The 26828-nt window shown below is 53.9% G+C and overlaps 1 protein-coding gene across 2 annotated transcripts in view; it reads right to left on the bottom strand.

Annotated features, from left to right (window-relative positions):
- The window catches only part of ENTREP3 (endosomal transmembrane epsin interactor 3), a 53066-nt gene that overhangs the window by 12697 nt on the left and 13541 nt on the right, over positions 1–26828 (bottom strand). The window contains exon 3 of one of the 2 annotated variants that reach the window (XM_063946619.1): positions 13563–13619. The exons of the other annotated variant lie outside the window; for it this stretch is intronic. Coding sequence (XP_063802689.1) covers positions 13563–13619 — 57 coding nt within the window. The remainder of the gene's footprint in view (positions 1–13562; positions 13620–26828) is intronic. 2 annotated transcript variants of the gene reach the window in all.

Below are 26828 nucleotides of genomic sequence, written 5' to 3'. Positions count from 1 at the left end.
CTCACCCGCCATCCTCACCATCAGTGTCACCTACCTATCCCCAGTGTACACACCGTCCTGTAACTCAACAGCCATCCTCACCATCAGTATCACCTACCTATCCCCAGTGTACACACCGTCCTGTAACTCACCCGCCATCCTCACCATCAGTGTCACCTACCTATCCCCAGTGTACACACCGTCCTGTAACTCACCAGCCATCCTCACCATCAGTGTCACCTACCTATCCCCAGTGTACACACCATCCTGTAACTCACCCGCCATCCTCACCATCAGTGTCACCTACCTATCCCCAGCCTGGTGTACACACCGTCCTGTAACTCACCCGCCATCCTCACCATCAGTATCACCTACCTATCCCCAGTGTACACACCATCCTGTAACTCACCCGCCATCCTCACCATCAGTGTCACCTACCTATCCCCAGTGTACACACCATCCTGTAACTCACCCACCATCCTCACCATCAGTGTCACCTACCTATCCCCAGTGTACACACCGTCCTGTAACTCACCCGCCACCCTCACCATCAGTGTCACCTACCTATCCCCAGCCTGGTGTACACACCGTCCTGTAACTCACCCGCCATCCTCACCATCAGTGTCACCTACCTATCCCCAGCCTGGTGTACACACCGTCCTGTAACTCACCCGCCATCCTCACCATCAGTGTCACCTACCTATCCCCAGTGTACACACCATCCTGTAACTCACCCACCATCCTCACCATCAGTGTCACCTACCTATCCCCACTGTACACACCGTCCTATAACTCACCCGCCATCCTCACCACCAGTGTCACCTACCTATCCCCAGTGTACACACCGTCCTGTAACTCACCAGCCATCCTCACCATCAGTGTCACCTACCTATCCCCAGTGTACACACCGTCCTGTAACTCACCCACCATCCTCACCATTAGTGTCACCTACCTATCCCCAGCCTGGTGTACACACCGTCCTGTAACTCACCCGCCATCCTCACCATCAGTGTCACCTACCTATCCCCAGTGTACACACCGTCCTGTAACTCACCCGCCATCCTCACCATCAGTGTCACCTACCTATCCCCAGCCTGGTGTACACACCGTCCTGTAACTCACCCGCCACCCTCACCATCAGTGTCACCTACCTATCCCCAGCCTGGTGTACACACCATCCTGTAACTCACCCGCCACCCTCACCATCAGTGTCACCTACCTATCCCCAGCCTGATGTACACACCATCCTGTAACTCACCCGCCACCCTCACCATCAGTGTCACCTACCTATCCCCAGCCTGGTGTACACACCATCCTGTAACTCACCCGCCACCCTCACCATCAGTGTCACCTACCTATCCCCAGCCTGATGTACACACCATCCTGTAACTCACCCGCCACCCTCACCATCAGTGTCACCTACCTATCCCCAGCCTGTTGTACACACCATCCTGTAACTCACCCGCCACCCTCACCATCAGTGTCATCTACCTATCCCCAGTGTACACACCGTCCTGTAACTCACCCGCCACCCTCACCATCAGTGTCACCTACCTATCCCCAGTGTACACACTGTCCTGTAACTCACCCGCCATCCTCACCATCAGTGTCACCTACCTATCCCCAGTGTACACACTGTCCTGTAACTCACCCGCCATCCTCACCATCAGTGTCACCTACCTATCCCCAGTGTACACACTGTCCTGTAACTCACCCGCCATCCTCACCATCAGTGTCACCTACCTATCCCCAGTGTACACACTGTCCTGTAACTCACCCGCCATCCTCACCATCAGTGTCACCTACCTATCCCCAGTGTACACACTGTCCTGTAACTCACCCGCCATCCTCACCATCAGTGTCACCTACCTATCCCCAGTGTACACACTGTCCTGTAACTCACCCGCCATCCTCACCATCAGTGTCACCTACCTATCCCCAGTGTACACACCGTCCTGTAACTCACCCGCCACCCTCACCATCAGTGTCACCTACCTATCCCCAGTGTACACACCGTCCTGTAACTCACCCGCCATACTCACCACCAGTGTCACCTACCTATCCCCAGTGTACACACCGTCCTGTAACTCACCCGCCAACCTCACCATCAGTGTCACCTACCTATCCCCAGCCTGGTGTACACACCGTCCTGTAACTCACCCGCCATCCTCTCCATCAGTATCACCTACCTATCCCCAGTGTACACACCATCCTGTAACTCACCCGCCATCCTCACCATCAGTGTCACCTACCTATCCCCAGCCTGGTGTACACACCGTCCTGTAACTCACCCGCCATCCTCACCATCAGTATCACCTACCTATCCCCAGTGTACACACCGTCCTGTAACTCACCCGCCATCCTCACCATCAGTGTCACCTACCTATCCCCAGTGTACACACCGTCCTGTAACTCACCAGCCATCCTCACCATCAGTGTCACCTACCTATCCCCAGTGTACACACCATCCTGTAACTCACCCGCCATCCTCACCATCAGTGTCACCTACCTATCCCCAGTGTACACACCATCCTGTAACTCACCCGCCATCCTCACCATCAGTGTCACCTACCTATCCCCAGCCTGGTGTACACACCGTCCTGTAACTCACCCGCCATCCTCACCATCAGTATCACCTACCTATCCCCAGTGTACACACCGTCCTGTAACTCACCCGCCATCCTCACCATCAGTGTCACCTACCTATCCCCAGTGTACACACCATCCTGTAACTCACCCGCCATCCTCACCATCAGTGTCACCTACCTATCCCCAGTGTACACACCGTCCTGTAACTCACCCGCCATCCTCACCATCAGTGTCACCTACCTATCCCCAGCCTGGTGTACACACCATCCTGTAACTCACCCACCATCCTCACCATCAGTGTCACCTACCTATCCCCAGTGTACACACCGTCCTGTAACTCACCCGCCATCCTCACCACCAGTGTCACCTACCTATCCCCAGTGTACACACCGTCCTGTAACTCACCAGCCATCCTCACCATCAGTGTCACCTACCTATCCCCAGTGTACACACCGTCCTGTAACTCACCCACCATCCTCACCATCAGTGTCACCTACCTATCCCCAGCCTGATGTACACACCGTCCTGTAACTCACCTGCCATCCTCACCATCAGTATCACCTACCTATCCCCAGTGTACACACCGTCCTGTAACTCACCCACCATCCTCACCATCAGTGTCACCTACCTATCCCCAGCCTGGTGTACACACCGTCCTGTAACTCACCTGCCATCCTCACCATCAGTATCACCTACCTATCCCCAGTGTACACACCATCCTGTAACTCACCCGCCATCCTCACCATCAGTGTCACCAACCTATCCCCAGTGTACACACCGTCCTGTAACTCACCCACCATCCTCACCATCAGTGTCACCTACCTATCCCCAGCCTGGTGTACACACCGTCCTGTAACTCACCTGCCATCCTCACCATCAGTATCACCTACCTATCCCCAGCCTGGTGTACACACCGTCCTGTAACTCACCCGCCACCCTCACCATCAGTGTCACCTACCTATCCCCAGCCTGGTGTACACACCGTCCTGTAACTCACCCGCCACCCTCACCATCAGTGTCACCTACCTATCCCCAGCCTGGTGTACACACCATCCTGTAACTCACCCGCCACCCTCACCATCAGTGTCACCTACCTATCCCCAGTGTACACACCGTCCTGTAACTCACCCGCCACCCTCACCATCAGTGTCACCTACCTATCCCCAGCCTGGTGTACACACCGTCCTGTAACTCACCCGCCATCCTCACCATCAGTGTCACCTACCTATCCCCAGTGTACACACCGTCCTGTAACTCACCTGCCATCCTCACCATCAGTGTGACCTACCTATCCCCAGAGTACACACCGTCCTGTAACTCACCCGCCATCCTCACCATCAGTGTCACCTACCTATCCCCAACCTGGTGTACACACCATCCTGTAACTCACCCGCCATCCTCACCATTAGTGTCACCTACCTATCCCCAGTGTACACACCGTCCTGTAACTCACCCGCCATCCTCACCATCAGTGTCACCTACCTATCCCCAGTGTACACACCGTCCTGTGACTCACCCGCCATCCTCACCATCAGTGTGACCTACCTATCCCCAGTGTACACACCATCCTGTAACTCACCCGCCATCCTCACCATCAGTGTCACCTACCTATCCCCAGTGTACACACCGTCCTGTAACTCACCCACCATCCTCACCATCAGTGTCACCTACCTATCCCCAGTGTACACACCGTCCTGTAACTCACCCACCATCCTCACCATCAGTGTCACCTACCTATCCCCAGCCTGATGTACACACCGTCCTGTAACTCACCCGCCACCCTCACCATCAGTGTCACCTAACTATCCCCAGCCTGGTGTACACACCGTCCTGTAACTCACCCGCCATACTCACCATCAGTGTCACCTACCTATCCCCAGTGTACACACCGACCTGTAACTCACCTGCCATCCTCACCATCAGTGTCACATACCTATCCCCAGTGTACACACCGTCCTGTAACTCACCCGCCACCCTCACCATCAGTATCACCTACCTATCCCCAGCCTGGTGTACACACCGTCCTGTAACTCACCCGCCACCCTCACCATCAGTGTCACCTACCTATCCCCAGTGCACACACCGTCCTGTAACTCACCCGCCACCCTCACCATCAGTGTCACCTACCTATCCCCAGCCTGATGTACACACCGTCCTGTAACTCACCCGCCACCCTCACCACCAGTGTCACCTACCTATCCCCAGTGTACACACCATCCTGTAACTCACCCGCCACCCTCACCACCAGTGTCACCTACCTATCCTCAGCCTGGTGTACACACCGTCCTGTAACTCACCCGCCATCCTCACCATCAGTGTCACCTACCTATCCCCAGCCTGGTGTACACACCATCCTGTAACTCACCCGCCACCCTCACCATCAGTGTCACCTACCTATCCCCAAGCCTGGTGTACACACCGTCCTGTAACTCACCCGCCATCCTCACCATCAGTGTCACCTACCTATCCCCAGTGTACACACCGTCCTGTAACTCACCCGCCATCCTCACCATCAGTGTCACCTACCTATCCCCAGTGTACACACTGTCCTGTAACTCACCCGCCATCCTCACCATCAGTGTCACCTACCTATCCCCAGTGTACACACCGTCCTGTAACTCACCCGCCACCCTCACCATCAGTGTCACCTACCTATCCCCAGTGTACACACCATCCTGTAACTCACCCGCCATCCTCACCATCAGTGTCACCTACCTATCCCCAGTGTACACACCGTCCTGTAACTCACCCGCCACCCTCACCATCAGTGTCACCTACCTATCCCCAGTGTACACACTGTCCTGTAACTCACCCGCCATCCTCACCATCAGTGTCACCTACCTATCCCCAGTGTACACACAGTCCTGTAACTCACCCGCCATCCTCACCATCAGTGTCACCTACCTATCCCCAGTGTACACACCGTCCTGTAACTCACCCGCCACCCTCACCATCAGTGTCACCTACCTATCCCCAGTGTACACACCGTCCTGTAACTCACCCGCCATACTCACCACCAGTGTCACCTACCTATCCCCAGTGTACACACCGTCCTGTAACTCCCCCGCCAACCTCACCATCAGTGTCACCTACCTATCCCCAGCCTGGTGTACACACCATCCTGTAACTCACCCGCCATCCTCTCCATCAGTATCACCTACCTATCCCCAGTGTACACACCATCCTGTAACTCACCCGCCATCCTCACCATCAGTGTCACCTACCTATCCCCTGCCTGGTGTACACACCGTCCTGTAACTCACCCGCCATCCTCACCATCAGTATTACCTACCTATCCCCAGTGTACACACCGTCCTGTAACTCACCCGCCATCCTCACCATCAGTGTCACCTACCTATCCCCAGTGTACACACCGTCCTGTAACTCAACAGCCATCCTCACCATCAGTATCACCTACCTATCCCCAGTGTACACACCGTCCTGTAACTCACCCGCCATCCTCACCATCAGTGTCACCTACCTATCCCCAGTGTACACACCGTCCTGTAACTCACCAGCCATCCTCACCATCAGTGTCACCTACCTATCCCCAGTGTACACACCATCCTGTAACTCACCCGCCATCCTCACCATCAGTGTCACCTACCTATCCCCAGCCTGGTGTACACACCGTCCTGTAACTCACCCGCCATCCTCACCATCAGTATCACCTACCTATCCCCAGTGTACACACCATCCTGTAACTCACCCGCCATCCTCACCATCAGTGTCACCTACCTATCCCCAGTGTACACACCATCCTGTAACTCACCCACCATCCTCACCATCAGTGTCACCTACCTATCCCCAGTGTACACACCGTCCTGTAACTCACCCGCCACCCTCACCATCAGTGTCACCTACCTATCCCCAGCCTGGTGTACACACCGTCCTGTAACTCACCCGCCATCCTCACCATCAGTGTCACCTACCTATCCCCAGCCTGGTGTACACACCGTCCTGTAACTCACCCGCCATCCTCACCATCAGTGTCACCTACCTATCCCCAGTGTACACACCATCCTGTAACTCACCCACCATCCTCACCATCAGTGTCACCTACCTATCCCCACTGTACACACCGTCCTATAACTCACCCGCCATCCTCACCACCAGTGTCACCTACCTATCCCCAGTGTACACACCGTCCTGTAACTCACCAGCCATCCTCACCATCAGTGTCACCTACCTATCCCCAGTGTACACACCGTCCTGTAACTCACCCACCATCCTCACCATTAGTGTCACCTACCTATCCCCAGCCTGGTGTACACACCGTCCTGTAACTCACCCGCCATCCTCACCATCAGTGTCACCTACCTATCCCCAGTGTACACACCGTCCTGTAACTCACCCGCCATCCTCACCATCAGTGTCACCTACCTATCCCCAGCCTGGTGTACACACCGTCCTGTAACTCACCCGCCACCCTCACCATCAGTGTCACCTACCTATCCCCAGCCTGGTGTACACACCATCCTGTAACTCACCCGCCACCCTCACCATCAGTGTCACCTACCTATCCCCAGCCTGATGTACACACCATCCTGTAACTCACCCGCCACCCTCACCATCAGTGTCACCTACCTATCCCCAGCCTGGTGTACACACCATCCTGTAACTCACCCGCCACCCTCACCATCAGTGTCACCTACCTATCCCCAGCCTGATGTACACACCATCCTGTAACTCACCCGCCACCCTCACCATCAGTGTCACCTACCTATCCCCAGCCTGTTGTACACACCATCCTGTAACTCACCCGCCACCCTCACCATCAGTGTCATCTACCTATCCCCAGTGTACACACCGTCCTGTAACTCACCCGCCACCCTCACCATCAGTGTCACCTACCTATCCCCAGTGTACACACTGTCCTGTAACTCACCCGCCATCCTCACCATCAGTGTCACCTACCTATCCCCAGTGTACACACTGTCCTGTAACTCACCCGCCATCCTCACCATCAGTGTCACCTACCTATCCCCAGTGTACACACTGTCCTGTAACTCACCCGCCATCCTCACCATCAGTGTCACCTACCTATCCCCAGTGTACACACTGTCCTGTAACTCACCCGCCATCCTCACCATCAGTGTCACCTACCTATCCCCAGTGTACACACTGTCCTGTAACTCACCCGCCATCCTCACCATCAGTGTCACCTACCTATCCCCAGTGTACACACTGTCCTGTAACTCACCCGCCATCTTCACCATCAGTGTCACCTACCTATCCCCAGTGTACACACCGTCCTGTAACTCACCCGCCACCCTCACCATCAGTGTCACCTACCTATCCCCAGTGTACACACCGTCCTGTAACTCACCCGCCATACTCACCACCAGTGTCACCTACCTATCCCCAGTGTACACACCGTCCTGTAACTCACCCGCCAACCTCACCATCAGTGTCACCTACCTATCCCCAGCCTGGTGTACACACCGTCCTGTAACTCACCCGCCATCCTCTCCATCAGTATCACCTACCTATCCCCAGTGTACACACCATCCTGTAACTCACCCGCCATCCTCACCATCAGTGTCACCTACCTATCCCCAGCCTGGTGTACACACCGTCCTGTAACTCACCCGCCATCCTCACCATCAGTATCACCTACCTATCCCCAGTGTACACACCGTCCTGTAACTCACCCGCCATCCTCACCATCAGTGTCACCTACCTATCCCCAGTGTACACACCGTCCTGTAACTCACCAGCCATCCTCACCATCAGTGTCACCTACCTATCCCCAGTGTACACACCATCCTGTAACTCACCCGCCATCCTCACCATCAGTGTCACCTACCTATCCCCAGTGTACACACCATCCTGTAACTCACCCGCCATCCTCACCATCAGTGTCACCTACCTATCCCCAGCCTGGTGTACACACCGTCCTGTAACTCACCCGCCATCCTCACCATCAGTATCACCTACCTATCCCCAGTGTACACACCGTCCTGTAACTCACCCGCCATCCTCACCATCAGTGTCACCTACCTATCCCCAGTGTACACACCATCCTGTAACTCACCCGCCATCCTCACCATCAGTGTCACCTACCTATCCCCAGTGTACACACCGTCCTGTAACTCACCCGCCATCCTCACCATCAGTGTCACCTACCTATCCCCAGCCTGGTGTACACACCATCCTGTAACTCACCCACCATCCTCACCATCAGTGTCACCTACCTATCCCCAGTGTACACACCGTCCTGTAACTCACCCGCCATCCTCACCACCAGTGTCACCTACCTATCCCCAGTGTACACACCGTCCTGTAACTCACCAGCCATCCTCACCATCAGTGTCACCTACCTATCCCCAGTGTACACACCGTCCTGTAACTCACCCACCATCCTCACCATCAGTGTCACCTACCTATCCCCAGCCTGATGTACACACCGTCCTGTAACTCACCTGCCATCCTCACCATCAGTATCACCTACCTATCCCCAGTGTACACACCGTCCTGTAACTCACCCACCATCCTCACCATCAGTGTCACCTACCTATCCCCAGCCTGGTGTACACACCGTCCTGTAACTCACCTGCCATCCTCACCATCAGTATCACCTACCTATCCCCAGTGTACACACCATCCTGTAACTCACCCGCCATCCTCACCATCAGTGTCACCAACCTATCCCCAGTGTACACACCGTCCTGTAACTCACCCACCATCCTCACCATCAGTGTCACCTACCTATCCCCAGCCTGGTGTACACACCGTCCTGTAACTCACCTGCCATCCTCACCATCAGTATCACCTACCTATCCCCAGCCTGGTGTACACACCGTCCTGTAACTCACCCGCCACCCTCACCATCAGTGTCACCTACCTATCCCCAGCCTGGTGTACACACCGTCCTGTAACTCACCCGCCACCCTCACCATCAGTGTCACCTACCTATCCCCAGCCTGGTGTACACACCATCCTGTAACTCACCCGCCACCCTCACCATCAGTGTCACCTACCTATCCCCAGTGTACACACCGTCCTGTAACTCACCCGCCACCCTCACCATCAGTGTCACCTACCTATCCCCAGCCTGGTGTACACACCGTCCTGTAACTCACCCGCCATCCTCACCATCAGTGTCACCTACCTATCCCCAGTGTACACACCGTCCTGTAACTCACCTGCCATCCTCACCATCAGTGTGACCTACCTATCCCCAGAGTACACACCGTCCTGTAACTCACCCGCCATCCTCACCATCAGTGTCACCTACCTATCCCCAACCTGGTGTACACACCATCCTGTAACTCACCCGCCATCCTCACCATTAGTGTCACCTACCTATCCCCAGTGTACACACCGTCCTGTAACTCACCCGCCATCCTCACCATCAGTGTCACCTACCTATCCCCAGTGTACACACCGTCCTGTGACTCACCCGCCATCCTCACCATCAGTGTGACCTACCTATCCCCAGTGTACACACCATCCTGTAACTCACCCGCCATCCTCACCATCAGTGTCACCTACCTATCCCCAGTGTACACACCGTCCTGTAACTCACCCACCATCCTCACCATCAGTGTCACCTACCTATCCCCAGTGTACACACCGTCCTGTAACTCACCCACCATCCTCACCATCAGTGTCACCTACCTATCCCCAGCCTGATGTACACACCGTCCTGTAACTCACCCGCCACCCTCACCATCAGTGTCACCTAACTATCCCCAGCCTGGTGTACACACCGTCCTGTAACTCACCCGCCATACTCACCATCAGTGTCACCTACCTATCCCCAGTGTACACACCGACCTGTAACTCACCTGCCATCCTCACCATCAGTGTCACATACCTATCCCCAGTGTACACACCGTCCTGTAACTCACCCGCCACCCTCACCATCAGTATCACCTACCTATCCCCAGCCTGGTGTACACACCGTCCTGTAACTCACCCGCCACCCTCACCATCAGTGTCACCTACCTATCCCCAGTGCACACACCGTCCTGTAACTCACCCGCCACCCTCACCATCAGTGTCACCTACCTATCCCCAGCCTGATGTACACACCGTCCTGTAACTCACCCGCCACCCTCACCACCAGTGTCACCTACCTATCCCCAGTGTACACACCATCCTGTAACTCACCCGCCACCCTCACCACCAGTGTCACCTACCTATCCTCAGCCTGGTGTACACACCGTCCTGTAACTCACCCGCCATCCTCACCATCAGTGTCACCTACCTATCCCCAGCCTGGTGTACACACCATCCTGTAACTCACCCGCCACCCTCACCATCAGTGTCACCTACCTATCCCCAAGCCTGGTGTACACACCGTCCTGTAACTCACCCGCCATCCTCACCATCAGTGTCACCTACCTATCCCCAGTGTACACACCGTCCTGTAACTCACCCGCCATCCTCACCATCAGTGTCACCTACCTATCCCCAGTGTACACACCGTCCTGTAACTCACCCGCCATCCTCACCATCAGTGTCACCTACCTATCCCCAGCCTGGTGTACATACCGTCCTGTAACTCACCCGCCATCCTCACCATCAGTGTCACCTACCTATCCCCAGTGTACACACCGTCCTGTAACTCACCCGCCATCCTCACCATCAGTGTCACCTACCTATCCCCAGCCTGGTGTACACACCGTCCTGTAACTCACCCGCCATCCTCACCATCAGTGTCACCTACCTATCCCCAGCCTGGTGTACACACCGTCCTGTACCTCACCCGCCATCTTCACCATCAATGTCACCTACCTATCCCCAGTGTACACACCGTCCTGTAACTCACCCGCCATCCTCACCATCAGTGTCACCTACCTATCCCCAGCCTGGTGTACACACCGTCCTGTAACTCACCCGCCATCCTCACCATCAGTGTCACCTACCTATCCCCAGCCTGGTGTACACACCGTCCTGTAACTCACCCGCCATCTTCACCATCAATGTCACCTACCTATCCCCAGTGTACACACCGTCCTGTAACCTCACCCGCCACCCTCACCATCAGTGTCACCTACCTATCCCCAGCCTGGTGTACACACCATCCTGTAACTCACCCGCCATCCTCACCATCAATGTCACCTACATATCCCCAGTGTACACACCGTCCTGTAACTCACCCGCCACCCTCACCATCAGTGTCACCTACCTATCCCCAGCCTGGTGTACACACCGTCCTGTAACTCACCCACCATCCTCACCATCAGTGTCACCTACCTGACCCCAGCCTGGTGTACACACCGTCCTGTAACTCACCCGCCACCCTCGCCACCAGTGTCACCTACCTATCCCCAGCCTGGTGTACACACCGTCCTGTAACTCACCCACCATCCTCACCATCAGTGACACCTACCTGACCCCAGCCTGGTGTACACACCGTCCTGTAACTCACCCGCCACCCTCGCCACCAGTGTCACCTACCTATCCCCAGCCTGGTGTACACACCGTCCTGTAACTCACCCGCCATCCTCACCATCAGTGTCACCTACCTATCCCCAGTGTACACACCGTCCTGTAACTCACCCGCCATCCTCACCATCAGTGTCACCTACCTATCCCCAGTGTACACACCGTCCTGTAACTCACCCGCCATCCTCACCATCAGTGTCACCTACCTATCCCCAGTGTACACACCGTCCTGTAACTCACCCGCCATCCTCACCATCAGTGTCACCTACCTATCCCCAGCCTGGTGTACATACCGTCCTGTAACTCACCTGCCATCCTCACCATCAGTGTCACCTACCTATCCCCAGTGTACACACCGTCCTGTAACTCACCCGCCACCCTCACCATCAGTGTCACCTACCTATCCCCAGCCTGGTGTACACACCATCCTGTAACTCACCCGCCATCCTCACCATCAGTGTCACCTACCTATCCCCAGTGTACACACCATCCTGTAACTCACCCGCCACCCTCACCATCAGTGTCACCTACCTATCCCCAGCCTGGTATACACACCGTCCTGTAACTCACCCACCATCCTCACCATCAGTGTCACCTACCTGACCCCAGCCTGGTGTACACACCGTCCTGTAACTCACCCGCCACCCTCGCCACCAGTGTCACCTACCTATCCCCAGCCTGGTGTACACACCGTCCTGTAACTCACCCACCATCCTCACCATCAGTGTCACCTACCTGACCCCAGCCTGGTGTACACACCGTCCTGTAACTCACCCGCCACCCTCGCCACCAGTGTCACCTACCTATCCCCAGCCTGGTGTACACACCGTCCTGTAACTCACCCACCATCCTCACCATCAGTGTCACCAACCTATCCCCAGTGTACACACCGTCCTGTAACTCACCCGCCATCCTCACCATCAGTATCACCTACCTATCCGCAGTGTACACACCATCCTGTAACTCACCTGCCATCCTCACCATCAGTGTCACCTGCCTATCCCCAGTGTACACACCATCCTGTAACTCACCCGCCACCTCACCATCAGTGTCCCCTACCTATCCCCAGTGTACACACCGTCCTGTAACTCACCCACCATCCTCACCATCAGTGTCACCTACCTATCCCCAGTGTACACACCGTCCTGTAACTCACCCGCCACCCTCACCATCAGTGTCACCTACCTATCCCCAGTGTACACACCGTCCTGTAACTCACCCGCCATCCTCACCATCAGTGTCACCTACCTATCCCCAGCCTGGTGTACACACCATCCTGTAACTCACCCACCATCCTCACCATCAGTGTCACCTACCTATCCCCAGTGTACACACCGTCCTGTAACTCACCCGCCATCCTCACCACCAGTGTCACCTACCTATCCCCAGTGTACACACCGTCCTGTAACTCACCCGCCACCCTCACCATCAGTGTCACCTACCTACCCCCAGCCTGTCTGATAACATTATGCTCTATAACATGAATTTATTCTGGCAGAAGCTGGTTTATGACTTTTAATTAAAGTACTAGTGACTCTTGTATCCTTAGACTGGCTGTAACCAACATGATGCTGCAAGTTGTATACCATACTCACCACCAAAGTGAATGGTTTTTTCCATGAGATGCAGCCAATCAGGCCTGAAACAGCCAACTGAGCAGCAAGGAGAGAAAAAAGGAACAGAAGGAGAAAAAAGGAAAAGGAGTAGACCATGAGAAGAGTTGTTGTCAGGGGAGCACAAGACAAAGATGCAGAGGATGAGTTATTGGTTTGGATACAAGCCAGATTTGATGGTGTTTGTGAACTGAGGGATGAAACCAAAAGGAGAGGGGAGTGATGGAAGAAGGGGAAAGAGGGTTAATGGATGAAGAGGAGCAGGGGGTGAAGGATGAAGAGGAGGGGGGGATGGATGAAGAGCAGAGGGGAGGAGATGAATGAAGAGCAGAGGGGAGGAGATGAATGAAGAGCAGAGGGGAGGAGATGAATGAAGAGCAGAGGGGAGGAGATGAATGAAGAGCAGAGGGGGGAAATGGGTGAAATGTAGAGGCGCAAGATGGATAGAGATTAGAGGGGGGAGGATGAAGAGTAAAGAGTGGGAAGATGGATAGATGGATGGGTGAAGTGTAGAGGCGGGAGGTGGGTGAAGTGTAGAGGTGGGTGAAGTGTAGAGGCGGGAGATGGGTGAAATGTAGAGGCGGGAGATGGGTGAAGTGTAGAGGCGGGTGAAATGTAGAGGCGGTAGGTGGGTGAAGTGTAGAGAGATGGGTGAAGTGTAGAGGCGGGAGGTGGGTGAAGTGTAGAGAGATGGGTGAAAATAAGAATTTACTTACCGATAATTCTATTTCTCGTAGTCCGTAGTGGATGCTGGGGACTCCGTCAGGACCATGGGGAACAGCGGCTCCACAGGAGACAGGGCACAAAAGTAAAAGCTTTAGGATCAGGTGGTGTGCACTGGCTCCTCCCCCCATGACCCTCCTCCAAGCCTCAGTTAGGATACCGTGCCCGGACGAGCGTACACAATAAGGAAGGATTTTGAATCCCGGGTAAGACTCATACCAGCCACACCAATCACACTGTACAACCTGTGATCTGAACCCAGTTAACAGCATGATAACAGCGGAGCCTCTGAAAAGATGGCTCACAACAATAATAACCCGATTTTTGTAACAATAACTATGTACAAGTATTGCAGACCATCCGCACTTGGGATGGGCGCCCAGCATCCACTACGGACTACGAGAAATAGAATTATCGGTAAGTAAATTCTTATTTTCTCTGACGTCCTAAGTGGATGCTGGGGACTCCGTCAGGACCATGGGGATTATACCAAAGCTCCCAAACGGGCGGGAGAGTGCGGATGACTCTGCAGCACCGAGTGAGAGAACTCCAGGTCCTCCTCAGCCAGGGTGTGCCCCTGACCAAGTAGCAGCTCGGCAAAGTTGTAAAGCCGAGACCCCTCGGGCAGCCGCCCAAGATGAGCCCACCTTCCTTGTGGAATGGGCATTTACATATTTTGGCTGTGGCAGGCCTGCCACAGAATGTGCAAGCTGAATTGTACTACACATCCAACTAGCAATCGTCTGCTTAGAAGCAAGAGCACCCAGTTTTTTGGGTGCATACAGGATAACAGCAAGTCAGTTTTCCTGACTCCAGCCGTCCTGGAAACCTATATTTTCAGGGCCCTGACAACCTCTAGCAACTTGGAGTCCTCCAAGTCCCTAGTAGCCGCAGGTACCACAATAAGCTGGTTCAGGTGAAACGCTGACACCACCTTAGGGAGAAACTGGGCACGAGTCCGCAGCTCTGCCCTGTCCGAATGGACAATCAGATATGGGCTTTTGTGAGACAAAGCCGCCAATTCTGACACTCGCCTGGCCGAGGCCAGGGCCAACATCATGGTCACTTTCCATGTGAGATATTTCAAATCCACAGATTTGAGCGGTTTAAACCAATGTGATTTGAGGAATCCCAGAACTACGTTGAGATCCCACAGTGCCACTGGAGGCACAAAAGGGGGTTGTATATGCAGTACTCCCTTGACAAACTTCTGGACTTCAGGAACTGAAGCCAATTCTTTCTGGAAGAAAATCGACAGGGCCGAAATTTAAACCTTAATGGATCCCAATTTGAGGCCCATAGACACTCCTGTTTGCAGGAAATGCAGGAATCGACCGAGTTGAAATTTCTTCGTGGGGCCTTCCTGGCCTCACACCACGCAACATATTTTCGCCACATGTGGTGATAATGTTGTGCGGTCACCTCCTTCCTGGCTTTGACCAGGGTAGGAGTGACCTCTTCCGGAATGCCTTTTTCCCTTAGGATCCGGCGTTCAACCGCCATGCCGTCAAACGCAGCCGCGGTAAGTCTTGGAACAGACATGGTACTTGCTGAAGCAAGTCCCTTCTTAGCGGCAGAGGCCATGAGTCCTCTGTGAGCATCTCTTGAAGTTCCGGGTACCAAGTCCTTCTTGGCCAATCCGGAGCCACGAGTATAGTTCTTACTCCTCTACGTCTTATAATTCTCAGTACCTTAGGTATGAGAAGCAGAGGAGGGAACACATACACCGACTGGTACACCCACGGTGTTACCAGAACGTCCACAGCTATTGCCTGAGGGTCTCTTGACCTGGCGCAATACCTGTCCAGTTTTTTGTTCAGGCGGGACGCCATCATGTCCACCTTTGGTTTTTCCCAATGGTTCACAATCATGTGGAAGACTTCCGTGTGAAGTCCCCACTCTCCCGGGTGGAGGTCGTGCCTGCTGAGGAAGTCTGCTTCCCAGTTGTCCACTCCCGGAATGAACACTGCTGACAGTGCTATCACATGATTTTCCGCCCAGCGAAGAATCCTTGCAGCTTCTGCCATTGCCCTCCTGCTTCTTGTGTCGCCCTGTCTGTTTACGTGGGCGACTGCCGTGATGTTGTCCGACTGGATCAGCACCGGTTGACTTTGAAGCAGAGGTCTTCCTAGGCTCAGAGCATTGTAAATTGCCCTTAGCTCCAGTATATTTATGTGGAGAGAAGTCTCCAGACTTGACCACACTCCTTGGAAATTTCTTCCCTGTGTGACTGCTCCCCAGCCTCTCAGGCTGGCATCCGTGGTCACCAGGACCCAGTCCTGAATGCCGAATCTGCTGCCCTCTAGTAGATGAGCACTCTGCAGCCACCACAGAAGAGACACCCTTGTCCTTGGAGACAGGATTATCCGCTGATGCATCTGAAGATGCGATCCGGACCATTCGTCCAGCAGATCCCACTGAAAAATTCTTTCGTGAAATCTGCCGAATGGAATCGCTTCGTAAGAAGCCACCATTTTTCCCAGGACTCTTGTGCATTGATGCACTGACACTTGGCCTGGTTCTAGGAGGTTCCTAACTAGCTCGGATAACTCCCAGGCTTTCTCCTCCGGGAGAAACACCTTTTTCTGGACTGTGTCCAGAATCATCCCTAGTAACAGCAGACGTGTCGTCGGAATCAGCTGCGATTTTGGAATATTTAGAATCCACCCGTGCTGTCGTAGAACTACTTGAGATAGTGCTACTCCGACCTCCAACTGTTCTCTGGACCTTGCCCTTATCAGGAGATCGTCCAAGTAAGGGATAATTAAGACGCCTTTTCTTTGAAGAAGAATCATCATTTCGGCCATTACCTTGGTAAAGACCCGGGGTGCCGTGGACAATCCAAACGGCAGCGTCTGAAACTGATAGTGACAGTTCTGTACCACGAACCTGAGGTACCCTTGGTGAGAAGGGCAATTTGGGACATGGAGGTAAGCATCCTTGATGTCCAGGGACACCATATAGTCCCCTTCTTCCTGGTTCGCTATCACTGCTCTGAGTGACTCCATCTTGATTTGAACCTTTGTATGTAAGTGTTCAAAGATTTCAGATTTAGAATAAATCTCACGAGCCGTCTGGCTTCAGTACCACAAATAGTGTGGAATAATACCCCTTTCCTTGTTGTAGGAGGGGTACTTTGATTATCACCTGCTGGGAATACAGCTTGTGAATTGTTTCCAATACTGCCTCCCTGTCGGAGGGAGACGTTGGTAAAGCAGATTTCAGGAACCTGCGAGGGGGAGACGTCTCGAATTTCCAATCTGTACCCCTGGGATACTACTTGTAGGATCCAGGGGTCCACTTGCGAGTGAGCCCACTGCGCGCTGAAACTCTTGAGACGACCCCCCCCACCGCACCTGAGTCCGCTTGTACGTCCCCAGCGTCATGCTGAGGACTTGGCAGAAGCGGTGGAGGGCTTCTGTTCCTGGGAAGGGGCTGCCTGCTGCAGTCTTCTTCCGATCCTCTACCCCTGGGCAGATATGACTGGCCTTTTGCCCGCTTGCCCTTATGGGGACGAAAGGACTGAGGCTGAAAAGACGGTGTCTTTTTCTGCTGAGATGTGACTTGGGGTAAAAAGGTGGATTTTCCAGCTGTTGCCGTGGCCACCAGGTCCGATGGACCGACCCCAAATAACTCCTCCCCTTTATACGGCAATACTGCCGTTTGGAATCTGCATCACCTGACCACTGACGTGTCCATAACATCTTCTGGCAGATATGGACATCGCACTTACTCTTGATGCCAGATTGCAAATATCCCTCTGTGCATCTCGCATATATAGAAATGCATCCTTTAAATGCTCTATAGTCAATAATATACTGTCCCTGTCAAGGGTATCAATATTTTCAGTCAGGGAATCCGACCAAGCCACCCCAGCGCTGCACATCCAGGCTGAGGCGATCGCTGGTCGTAGTATAACACCAGTATGTGTGTATATACTTTTTAGGATATTTTCCAGCCTCCTATTAGCTGGCTCCTTGAGGGCGGCCGTATCTGGAGACGGTAACGCCACTTGTTTTGATAAGCGTGTGAGCGCCTTTAATTTTCTATCGGGGGAGACCCACGCATCATCACACACTTCATTTCATTTATCTGATTCAGGAAAAACTAGAGGTAGTTTTTTCACACCCCACATAATACCCTTTTTTGTGGTACTTGTAGTATCAGAAATATGTAACACCTCCTTCATTGCCCTTAACATGTAACGTGTGGCCCTAATGGAAAATACGTTTGTTTCTTCACCGTCGACACTGGAGTCAGTGTCCGTGTCTGTGTCGACCGACTGAGGTAATGGGCGTTTTAAAGCCCCTGACGGTGTTTGAGACGCCTGGACAGGTACTAATTGGTTTGCCGGCCGTCTCATGTCGTCAACCGACCTTGCAGCTTGTTGACATTATCACGTAATTCCCTAAATAAGCCATCCATTCCGGTGTCGACTCCCTAGAGAGTGACATCACCATTACAGGCAATTGCTCCGCCTCCTCACCAACATCGTCCTCATACATGTCGACACACACGTACCGACACACAGCACACACACAGGGAATGCTCTGATAGAGGACAGGACCCCACTAGCCCTTTGGGGAGACAGAGGGAGAGTTTGCCAGCACACACCAAAACGCTATAATTATACAGGGACAACCTTTATATAAGTGTTTTCCCTTATAGCATCTTAATATATAATCATATCGCCAAATAAGTGCCCCCCCTCTCTGTTTTAACCCTGTTTCTGTAGTGCAGTGCAGGGGAGAGCCTGGGAGCCTTCCCTCCAGCAGTTCTGTGAGGGAAAATGGCGCTGTGTGCTGAGGAGAATAGGCCCCGCCCCCTTTTCGGCGGGCTTCTTCTCCCGTTTTTCTGACAACCTGGCAGGGGTTAAATACATCCATATAGCCCCAGGGGCTATATGTGATGTATTTTTAGCCAGCATAGGTACTTTCATTGCTGCTCAGGGCGCCCCCCCCCCAGCGCCCTGCACCCTCAGTGACCGTTGGTGTGAAGTGTGCTGAGAGCAATGGCGCACAGCTGCAGTGCTGTGCGCTACCTTAAGAAGACTGGGAAGTCTTCAGCCGCCGATTTCTGGACCTCTTCTCTCTTCAGCATCTGCAAGGGGGTCGGCGGCGCGGCTCCGGTGACCCATCCAGGCTGTACCTGTGATCGTCCCTCTGGAGCTAGTGTCCAGTAGCCTAAGAAGCCAATCCATCCTGCACGCAGGTGAGTTCACTTCTTCTCCCCTAAGTCCCTCGATGCAGTGAGTCTGTTGCCAGCAGGACTCACTGAAAATAAAAAAACCTAACAAAACTTTTACTCTAAGCAGCTCTTTAGGAGAGCCACCTAGATTGCACCCTTCTCGGCCGGGCACAAAGATCTAACTGAGGCTTGGAGGAGGGTCATGGGGGGAGGAGCCAGTGCACACCACCTGATCCTAAAGCTTTTACTTTTGTGCCCTGTCTCCTGCGGAGCCGCTGTTCCCCATGGTCCTGACGGAGTCCCCAGCATCCACTTAGGACATCAGAGAAATGTAGAAGCGGGAGGTAGGTGAACTGTAGAGGCGGGAGGTGGGTGTAGTGTAGTGGCGGGAGGTGGGTGTAGTGTAGAGGCGGGAGGTGGGTGAAGTGTAGTGGCGGGAGGTGGGTGTAGTGTAGAGGCGGGAGGCGGTTGAAGTGTAGAGGCGGGAGGCGGTTGAAGTGTAGAGGCGGGAGATGGGTGAAGTGTAGAGGCGGGTGAAATGTAGAGGCGGGAGATGGGTTAAGTGTAGTGGCGGGAGATGGGTGAAGTGTAGAGGAGGGTGAAATGTAGAGGCGGGAGATGGGTGAAGTGTAGAGGCGGGTGAAATGTAGAGGCGGGAGATGGGTGAAGTGTAGAGGCGGGTGAAGTGTAGAGGCAGGTGAAATATAGAAGCGGGAGGTAGGGGAAGTGTAGAGGCAGGAGGTGGGTGAAATGTAGAGGGTGGGAGGTGGGTGTAGTGTAGTGTAGAGGCGGGAGGTGGGTGTAGTGTAGAGGCGGGAGGTGGGTGTAGTGTAGAGGCGGGAAGTGGGTGAAGTGTAGAGGCAGGAGGTGGGTGAAGTGTAGACGCGGGAGGTGGGTGAAGTGTAGACGCGGGTGAAATGTAGAGGAGGGAGGTGGGTGAAGTGTAGAGGTGGGTGAAATGTAGAGGCGGGAGGTGGGTGAAGTGTAGAGGTGGGTGAAATGTAGAGGCGGGAGGTGGGTGAAGTGTAGAGGCGTGAGATGGGTGAAATGTAGAGGCGGGAGGTGGGTGTAGTGTAGAGGCGGGAGATGGGTGAAGTGTAGAGGCGGAAGATGGGTGAAGTGTAGAGGCGGGTGAAGTGTAGAGGCGGGAGGTGTGTGAAGTGTAGAGGTGGGAGATGGGTGAAGTGTAGAGGCGGGTGAAATGTAGAGGCGGGAGGTGGGTGAAGTGTAGAGGCGGGAGGTGGGTGAAGTGTAGAGGCGGGAGGTGGGTGAAGTGTAGAGAGATGGGTGAAGTGTAGAGAGATGGGTGAAGTGTAGAGGCGGGAGGTGGGTGAAGTGTAGAGGCGGGAGGTGGGTGAAGTGTAGAGAGATGGGTGAAGTGTAGAGAGATGGGTGAAGTGTAGAGGCGGGAGGTGGGTGAAGTGTAGAGGCGGGAGATGGGTGAAGTGTAGAGGCGGGAGATGGGTGTAGTGTAGAGGCAAGAGATGGGTGAAGTGTAGAGGCGGGAGGTGGGTGAAGTGTAGAGGCGGGTGAAGTGTAGAGGTGGGTGAAATGTAGAGGCGGGAGGTGGGTGAAGTGTAGAGGTGGGAGATCGGTGAGGTGTAGAGGTGGGTGAAATGTAGAAGCGGGAGATGGGTGAAGTGTAGAGGCGGGAGATGGGTGAAGTATAGAGGCGGGTGAAATGTAGAGGTGGGAGATGGGTGAAGTGTAGAGGCGGGTGAAATATAGAAGCGGGAGGTAGGTGAACTGTAGAGGCGGGAGGTGGGTGAAATGTAGAGGGTGTGAGGTGGGTGTAGTGTAGAGGCGGGAGGTGGGTGTAGTGTAGAGGCGGGAGGTGGGTGTAGTGTAGAGGTGGGAGATGGGTGAAGTGTAGAGGCGGGAGATGGGTGAAGTGTAGAGGCGGGAAATGGGTGAAGTGTAGAGGCGGGAGATGGGTGAAGTGTAGAGGCGGGTGAAATGTAGAGGTGGGAGATGGGTGAAGTGTAGAGGCGGGTGAAATGTAGAGGCGGGAGATGGGTGAAGTGTAGAGGCGGGTGAAGTGTAGAGGCGGGTGAAATATAGAAGCAGGCGGTAGGGGAAGTGTAGAGGCAGGAGGTGGGTGAAATGTAGAGGGTGGGAGGTGGGTGTAGTGTAGAGGTGGGAGGTGGGTGAAGTGTAGAGGCGGGAGATGGGTGAAGTGTAGAGAGATGGGTGAAGTGTAGAGGCGGGAGATGGGTGAAGTGTAGAGAGATGGGTGAAGTGTAGAGGCGGGAGATGGGTGAAGTGTAGAGGCGGGAGATGGGTGAAGTGTAGAGGCGGGAGATGGGTGAAGTGTAGAGGCGGGAGATGGGTGAAGTGTAGAGGTGGGTGAAGTGTAGACGCGGGAGATGGGTGAAGTGTAGATGCGGGTGAAATGTAGAGGCGGGAGGTGGGTAAAGTGTAGAGGTGGGAGATGGGTGAGGTGTAGAGGTGGGTGAAATGTAGAGGCGGGAGATGGGTGAAGTGTAGAGGCGGGAGATGGGTGAAGTATAGAGGCGGGTGAAATGTAGAGGCGGGAGAGGGGTGAAGTGTAGAGGCGGGTGAAATATAGAAGCGGGAGGTAGGTGAACTGTAGAGGCGGGAGGTGGGTGAAATGTAGAGGGTGTGAGGTGGGTGTAGTGTAGAGGCGGGAGGTGGGTGTAGTGTAGAGGCGGGAGGTGGGTGTAGTGTAGAGGCGGGAGGTGGGTGAAGTGTAGAGGCGGGAGATGGGTGAAGTGTAGAGGCGGGTGAAATATAGAAGCGGGCGGTAGGGGAAGTGTAGAGGCAGGAGGTGGGTGAAATGTAGAGAGATGGGTTAAGTGTAGAGGCGGGAGAGGGGTGAAGTGTAGAGGCGGGTGAAATATAGAAGCGGGAGGTAGGTGAACTGTAGAGGCGGGAGGTGGGTGAAATGTAGAGGGTGTGAGGTGGGTGTAGTGTAGAGGCGGGAGGTGGGTGTAGTGTAGAGGCGGGAGGTGGGTGTAGTGTAGAGGCGGGAGGTGGGTGAAGTGTAGAGGCGGGAGATGGGTGAAGTGTAGAGGTGGGTGTAGTGTAGAGGTGGGAGGTGGGTGAAGTGTAGAGGCGGGAGATGGGTGAAGTGTAGAGAGATGGGTTAAGTGTAGAGGCGTGAGATGGGTGAAGTGTAGAGGCGGGAGATGGGTGAAGTGTAGAGGCGGGTGAAATGTAGAAACATAGAATTTGTCGGCAGATAAGAACCACTTGGCCCATCTAGTCTGCCCCTTTTTTTTTTTTTTTTTTTTTACATTATTTTTATCTCTAACCTTATTTGATCCTTATTTCTTTGTAAGGATATCCTTATGTCTATCCCATGCATGTTTAAATTGCTCTACTGTCTTAGCCTCTACCACCTCTGATGGGAGGCTATTCCACTTGTCCACTACCCTTTCTGTGAAATAATTTTTCCGCAAATTTCCCCTGAACCTCCCCCCCTCCAGTCTCAGTGCATGTCCTCGTGTCCTATTGCTTCTCTTCATTTGGAGAATGTTTCCCTCCTGGACTTTGTTAAAACCCTTCATATATTTGAAAGTTTCTATCATGTCCCCCCTTTCCCTTCTCTGCTCCAAACTATACATATTGAGATTTCTTAGTCTTTCTGGGTATGTTTTGTGATGTAGGCCATGCACCATTTTAGTTGCCCTCCTTTGTACAGTTTCTAATGTATTAATATCCTTTTGAAGATATGGCCTCCAGAACTGAATACAGTATTCTAGATGAGGCCATACCAATGACCTATACAGTGGCATTATTACTTCTTTCTGCTGCTGATTCCTCTCCCAATGCAGCCAAGCATCTGACTAGCCTTCCTCATTGCCTTGTTACATTGCTTACCTGCCTTTAAGTCATCTGGAATAGTGACTCCTAGATCCCTTTCCTCCTCAGTAGTTTCCAGTATAGTGCCATTAATACTATATTTATCCTTTATGTCACCTGAGATAGTGACTCCTAGATCCCTTTCCTCCTCAGTAGTTTCCAGTATAGTGCCATTAATACTGTATTTAGCTTTAAGATTTTTGAGACCCAAGTGCATGATTTTGCATTTTTTGGCATTAAACTGTAATTGCCAGACTCTTGACCATTCGTCTAGTCTACCTAGATCCTCAATCATTTGTTTTACCCCACCTGGTGTGTCTACCCTGTTGCATACCTTTGTGTCATCTGCAAAAAGGCATGCTTTCCCTTTAATGCCATTTGCAATGTCACCAATAAAGATATTAAAAAGCACTGGTCCAAGTACAGATCCCTGGGATACTCCACTGGTAACATTTCCCTCCTGTGAATGCACTCCATTTACCACAACTCTCTGTTTTTAGTGTAGAGGCGGGAGATGGGTGAAGTGTAGAGGCGGGAGATGGGTGAAGTGTAGAGGCGGAAGATTCGTGAAGTGTAGAGGCGGGAGATTCGTGAAGTGTAGAGGCGGGAGATTCGTGAAGTGTAGAGGCGGGAGATTCGTGAAGTGTAGAGGCGGGAGATGAATGAAGTGTAGTGGCGGGAGATGAATGAAGTGTAGTGGCGGGAGATGGGTGAAGTGTAGAGGCGGGAGATGGGTGAAGTGTAGAGGCGTGTGAAATGTAGAGGCGGGAGACGGGTGAAGTGTAGAGGCGGGTGAAGTGTAGAGGCGGATGAAATATAGAAGCGGGAGGTAGGGGAAGTGTAGAGGCAGGAGGTGGGTGAAATGTAGAGGGTGGGAGGTGGGTGTAGTGTAGAGGCGGGAGGTGGGTGTAGTGTAGAGGTGGGAGGTGGGTGAAGTGTAGAGGCGGGAGGTGGATAAAGAATAGAGGGCGGGAGATGGGTGAAATGTAGAGGCGGGAGGTGGGTGAAATGTAGAGGCAGGAGCAGAGGTGGGTGAAATGTAGAGGCGGGTGAAATGTAGAGGCGGGAGGTGGGTGAAATCTAGAGACGGGAGGTGGGTGAAGTGTAGAGGCGGGAGGTGGGTGAAGTGTAGAGTCGGGAGGTGGGTGAAGTGTAGAGTCGGGAGGTGGGTGAAGTGTAGAGGCGGGAGGTGGGTAAAGTGTAGAGGCGGGAGGTGGGTGTAGTGTAGAGGCGGGAGGTGGGTGAAGCGTAGAGGCAGGAGATGGGTGAAGTGTAGAGGCAGGAGATGGGTGAAGTGTAGAGAGAGGGGTGAAGTGTAGAGGCGGGAGATGGGTGAAGTGTAGAGGCAGGAGATGGGTGAAGTGTAGAGGCAGGAGATGGGTGAAGTGTAGAGGCAGGAGATGGGTGAAGTGTAGAGGCAGGAGATGGGTGAAGTGTAGAGGCAGGAGATGGGTGAAGTGTAGAGGCAGGAGATGGGTGAAGTGTAGAGGCAGGAGATGGGTGAAGTGTAGAGAGAGGGGTGAAGTGTAGAGGCGGGAGATGGGTGAAGTGCAGAGGCGGGAGATGGGTGAAGTGTAGAGGCGGGAGATGGGTGAAGTGTAGAGAGAGGGGTGAAGTGTAGAGGCGGGAGATGGGTGAAGTGTAGAGGCAGGAGATGGGTGAAGTGTAGAGGCGGGAGATGGGTGAAGTGTAGAGGCAGGAGATGGGTGAAGTGTAGAGGCAGGAGATGGGTGAAGTGTAGAGGCAGGAGATGGGTGAAGTGTAGAGGCAGGAGATGGGTGAAGTGTAGAGAGAGGGGTGAAGTGTAGAGGCGGGAGAGGGGTGAAGTGTAGAGGCAGGAGATGGGTGAAGTGTAGAGGCAGGAGATGGGTGAAGTGTAGAGGCAGGAGATGGGTGAAGTGTAGAGGCGGGAGATGGGTGAAGTGTAGAGGCGGGAGATGGGTGAAGTGTAGAGGCGGGAGATGGGTGAAGTGTAGAGGCAGGAGATGGGTGAAGTGTAGAGAGAGGGGTGAAGTGTAGAGGCAGGAGATGGGTGAAGTGTAGAGGCGGGAGATGGGTGAAGTGTAGAGGCGGGAGATGGGTGAAGTGTAGAGGCAGGAGATGGGTGAAGTGTAGAGGCAGGAGATGGGTGAAGTGTAGAGAGAGGGGTGAAGTGTAGAGGCAGGAGATGGGTGAAGTGTAGAGGCGGGTGAAGTGTAGAGGCTGGAGGTGGGTGAAGTGTAGAGGCAGGAGATGGGTGAAGTGTAGAGAGAGGGGTGAAGTGTAGAGGCGGGAGATGGGTGAAGTGTAGAGGCGGGAGATGGGTGAAGTGTAGAGGCGGGAGATGGGTGAAGTGTAGAGAGAGGGGTGAAGTGTAGAGGCGGGAGATGGGTGAAGTGTAGAGGCGGGAGATGGGTGAAGTGTAGAGGCAGGAGATGGGTGAAGTGTAGAGGCGGGAGATGGGTGAAGTGTAGAGGCGGGAGATGGGTGAAGTGTAGAGGCGGGAGATGGGTGAAGTGTAGAGGCGGGAGATGGGTGAAGTGTAGAGGCAGGAGATGGGTGAAGTGTAGAGGCAGGAGATGGGTGAAGTGTAGAGGCAGGAGATGGGTGAAGTGTAGAGGCGGGTGAAGTGTAGAGGCTGGAGGTGGGTGAAGTGTAGAGGCAGGAGATGGGTGAAGTGTAGAGGCAGGAGATGGGTGAAGTGTAGAGAGAGGGGTGAAGTGTAGAGGCAGGAGATGGGTGAAGTGTAGAGGCAGGAGATGGGTGAAGTGTAGAGGCGGGTGAAGTGTAGAGGCTGGAGGTGGGTGAAGTGTAGAGGCAGGAGATGGGTGAAGTGTAGAGGCGGGAGATGGGTGAAGTGTAGAGGCGGGAGATGGGTGAAGTGTAGAGGCAGGAGGTGGGTGAAGTGTAGAGGCGGGAGGTGGGTGTAGTGTAGAGGCAGGAGATGGGTGAAGTGTAGAGGCGGGAGATGGGTGAAGTGTAGAGGCGGGAAATGGGTGAAGTGTAGAGGCGGGAGATGGGTGAAGTGTAGAGGCGGGAGATGGGTGAAGTGTAGAGGCGGGAGATGGGTGAAGTGTAGAGGCGGGAGATGGGTGAAGTGTAGAGGCGGGAGATGGGTGAAGTGTAGAGGCGGGAGATGGGTGAAGTGTAGAGGCGGGAGATGGGTGAAGTGTAGAGGCGGGAGATGGGTGAAGTGTAGAGGCGGGAGGTGGGTGTAGTGTAGAGGCGGGAGGTGGGTGAAGCGTAGAGGCAGGAGATGGGTGAAGTGTAGAGAGAGGGGTGAAGTGTAGAGGCGGGAGATGGGTGAAGTGTAGAGGCGGGAGATGGGTGAAGTGTAGAGGCAGGAGGTGGGTGTAGTGTAGAGGCGGGAGATGGGTGAAGTGTAGAGGCAGGAGATGGGTGTAGTGTAGAGGCGGGAGGTGGGTGTAGTGTAGAGGCGGGAGGTGGGTGAAGTGTAGAGGCGGGAGGTGGGTGAAGTGTAGAGGCAGGAGATGGGTGAAGTGTAGAGAGAGGGGTGAAGTGTAGAGGCGGGAG

This window comes from Pseudophryne corroboree, chromosome 12 (assembly GCF_028390025.1).
Source record: "Pseudophryne corroboree isolate aPseCor3 chromosome 12, aPseCor3.hap2, whole genome shotgun sequence".
NCBI lineage: Eukaryota > Metazoa > Chordata > Amphibia > Anura > Myobatrachidae > Pseudophryne > Pseudophryne corroboree.
The sequence above is the reverse complement of the archived record's forward strand: the minus strand, read 5'-3'. Positions and strand labels throughout refer to the sequence as shown.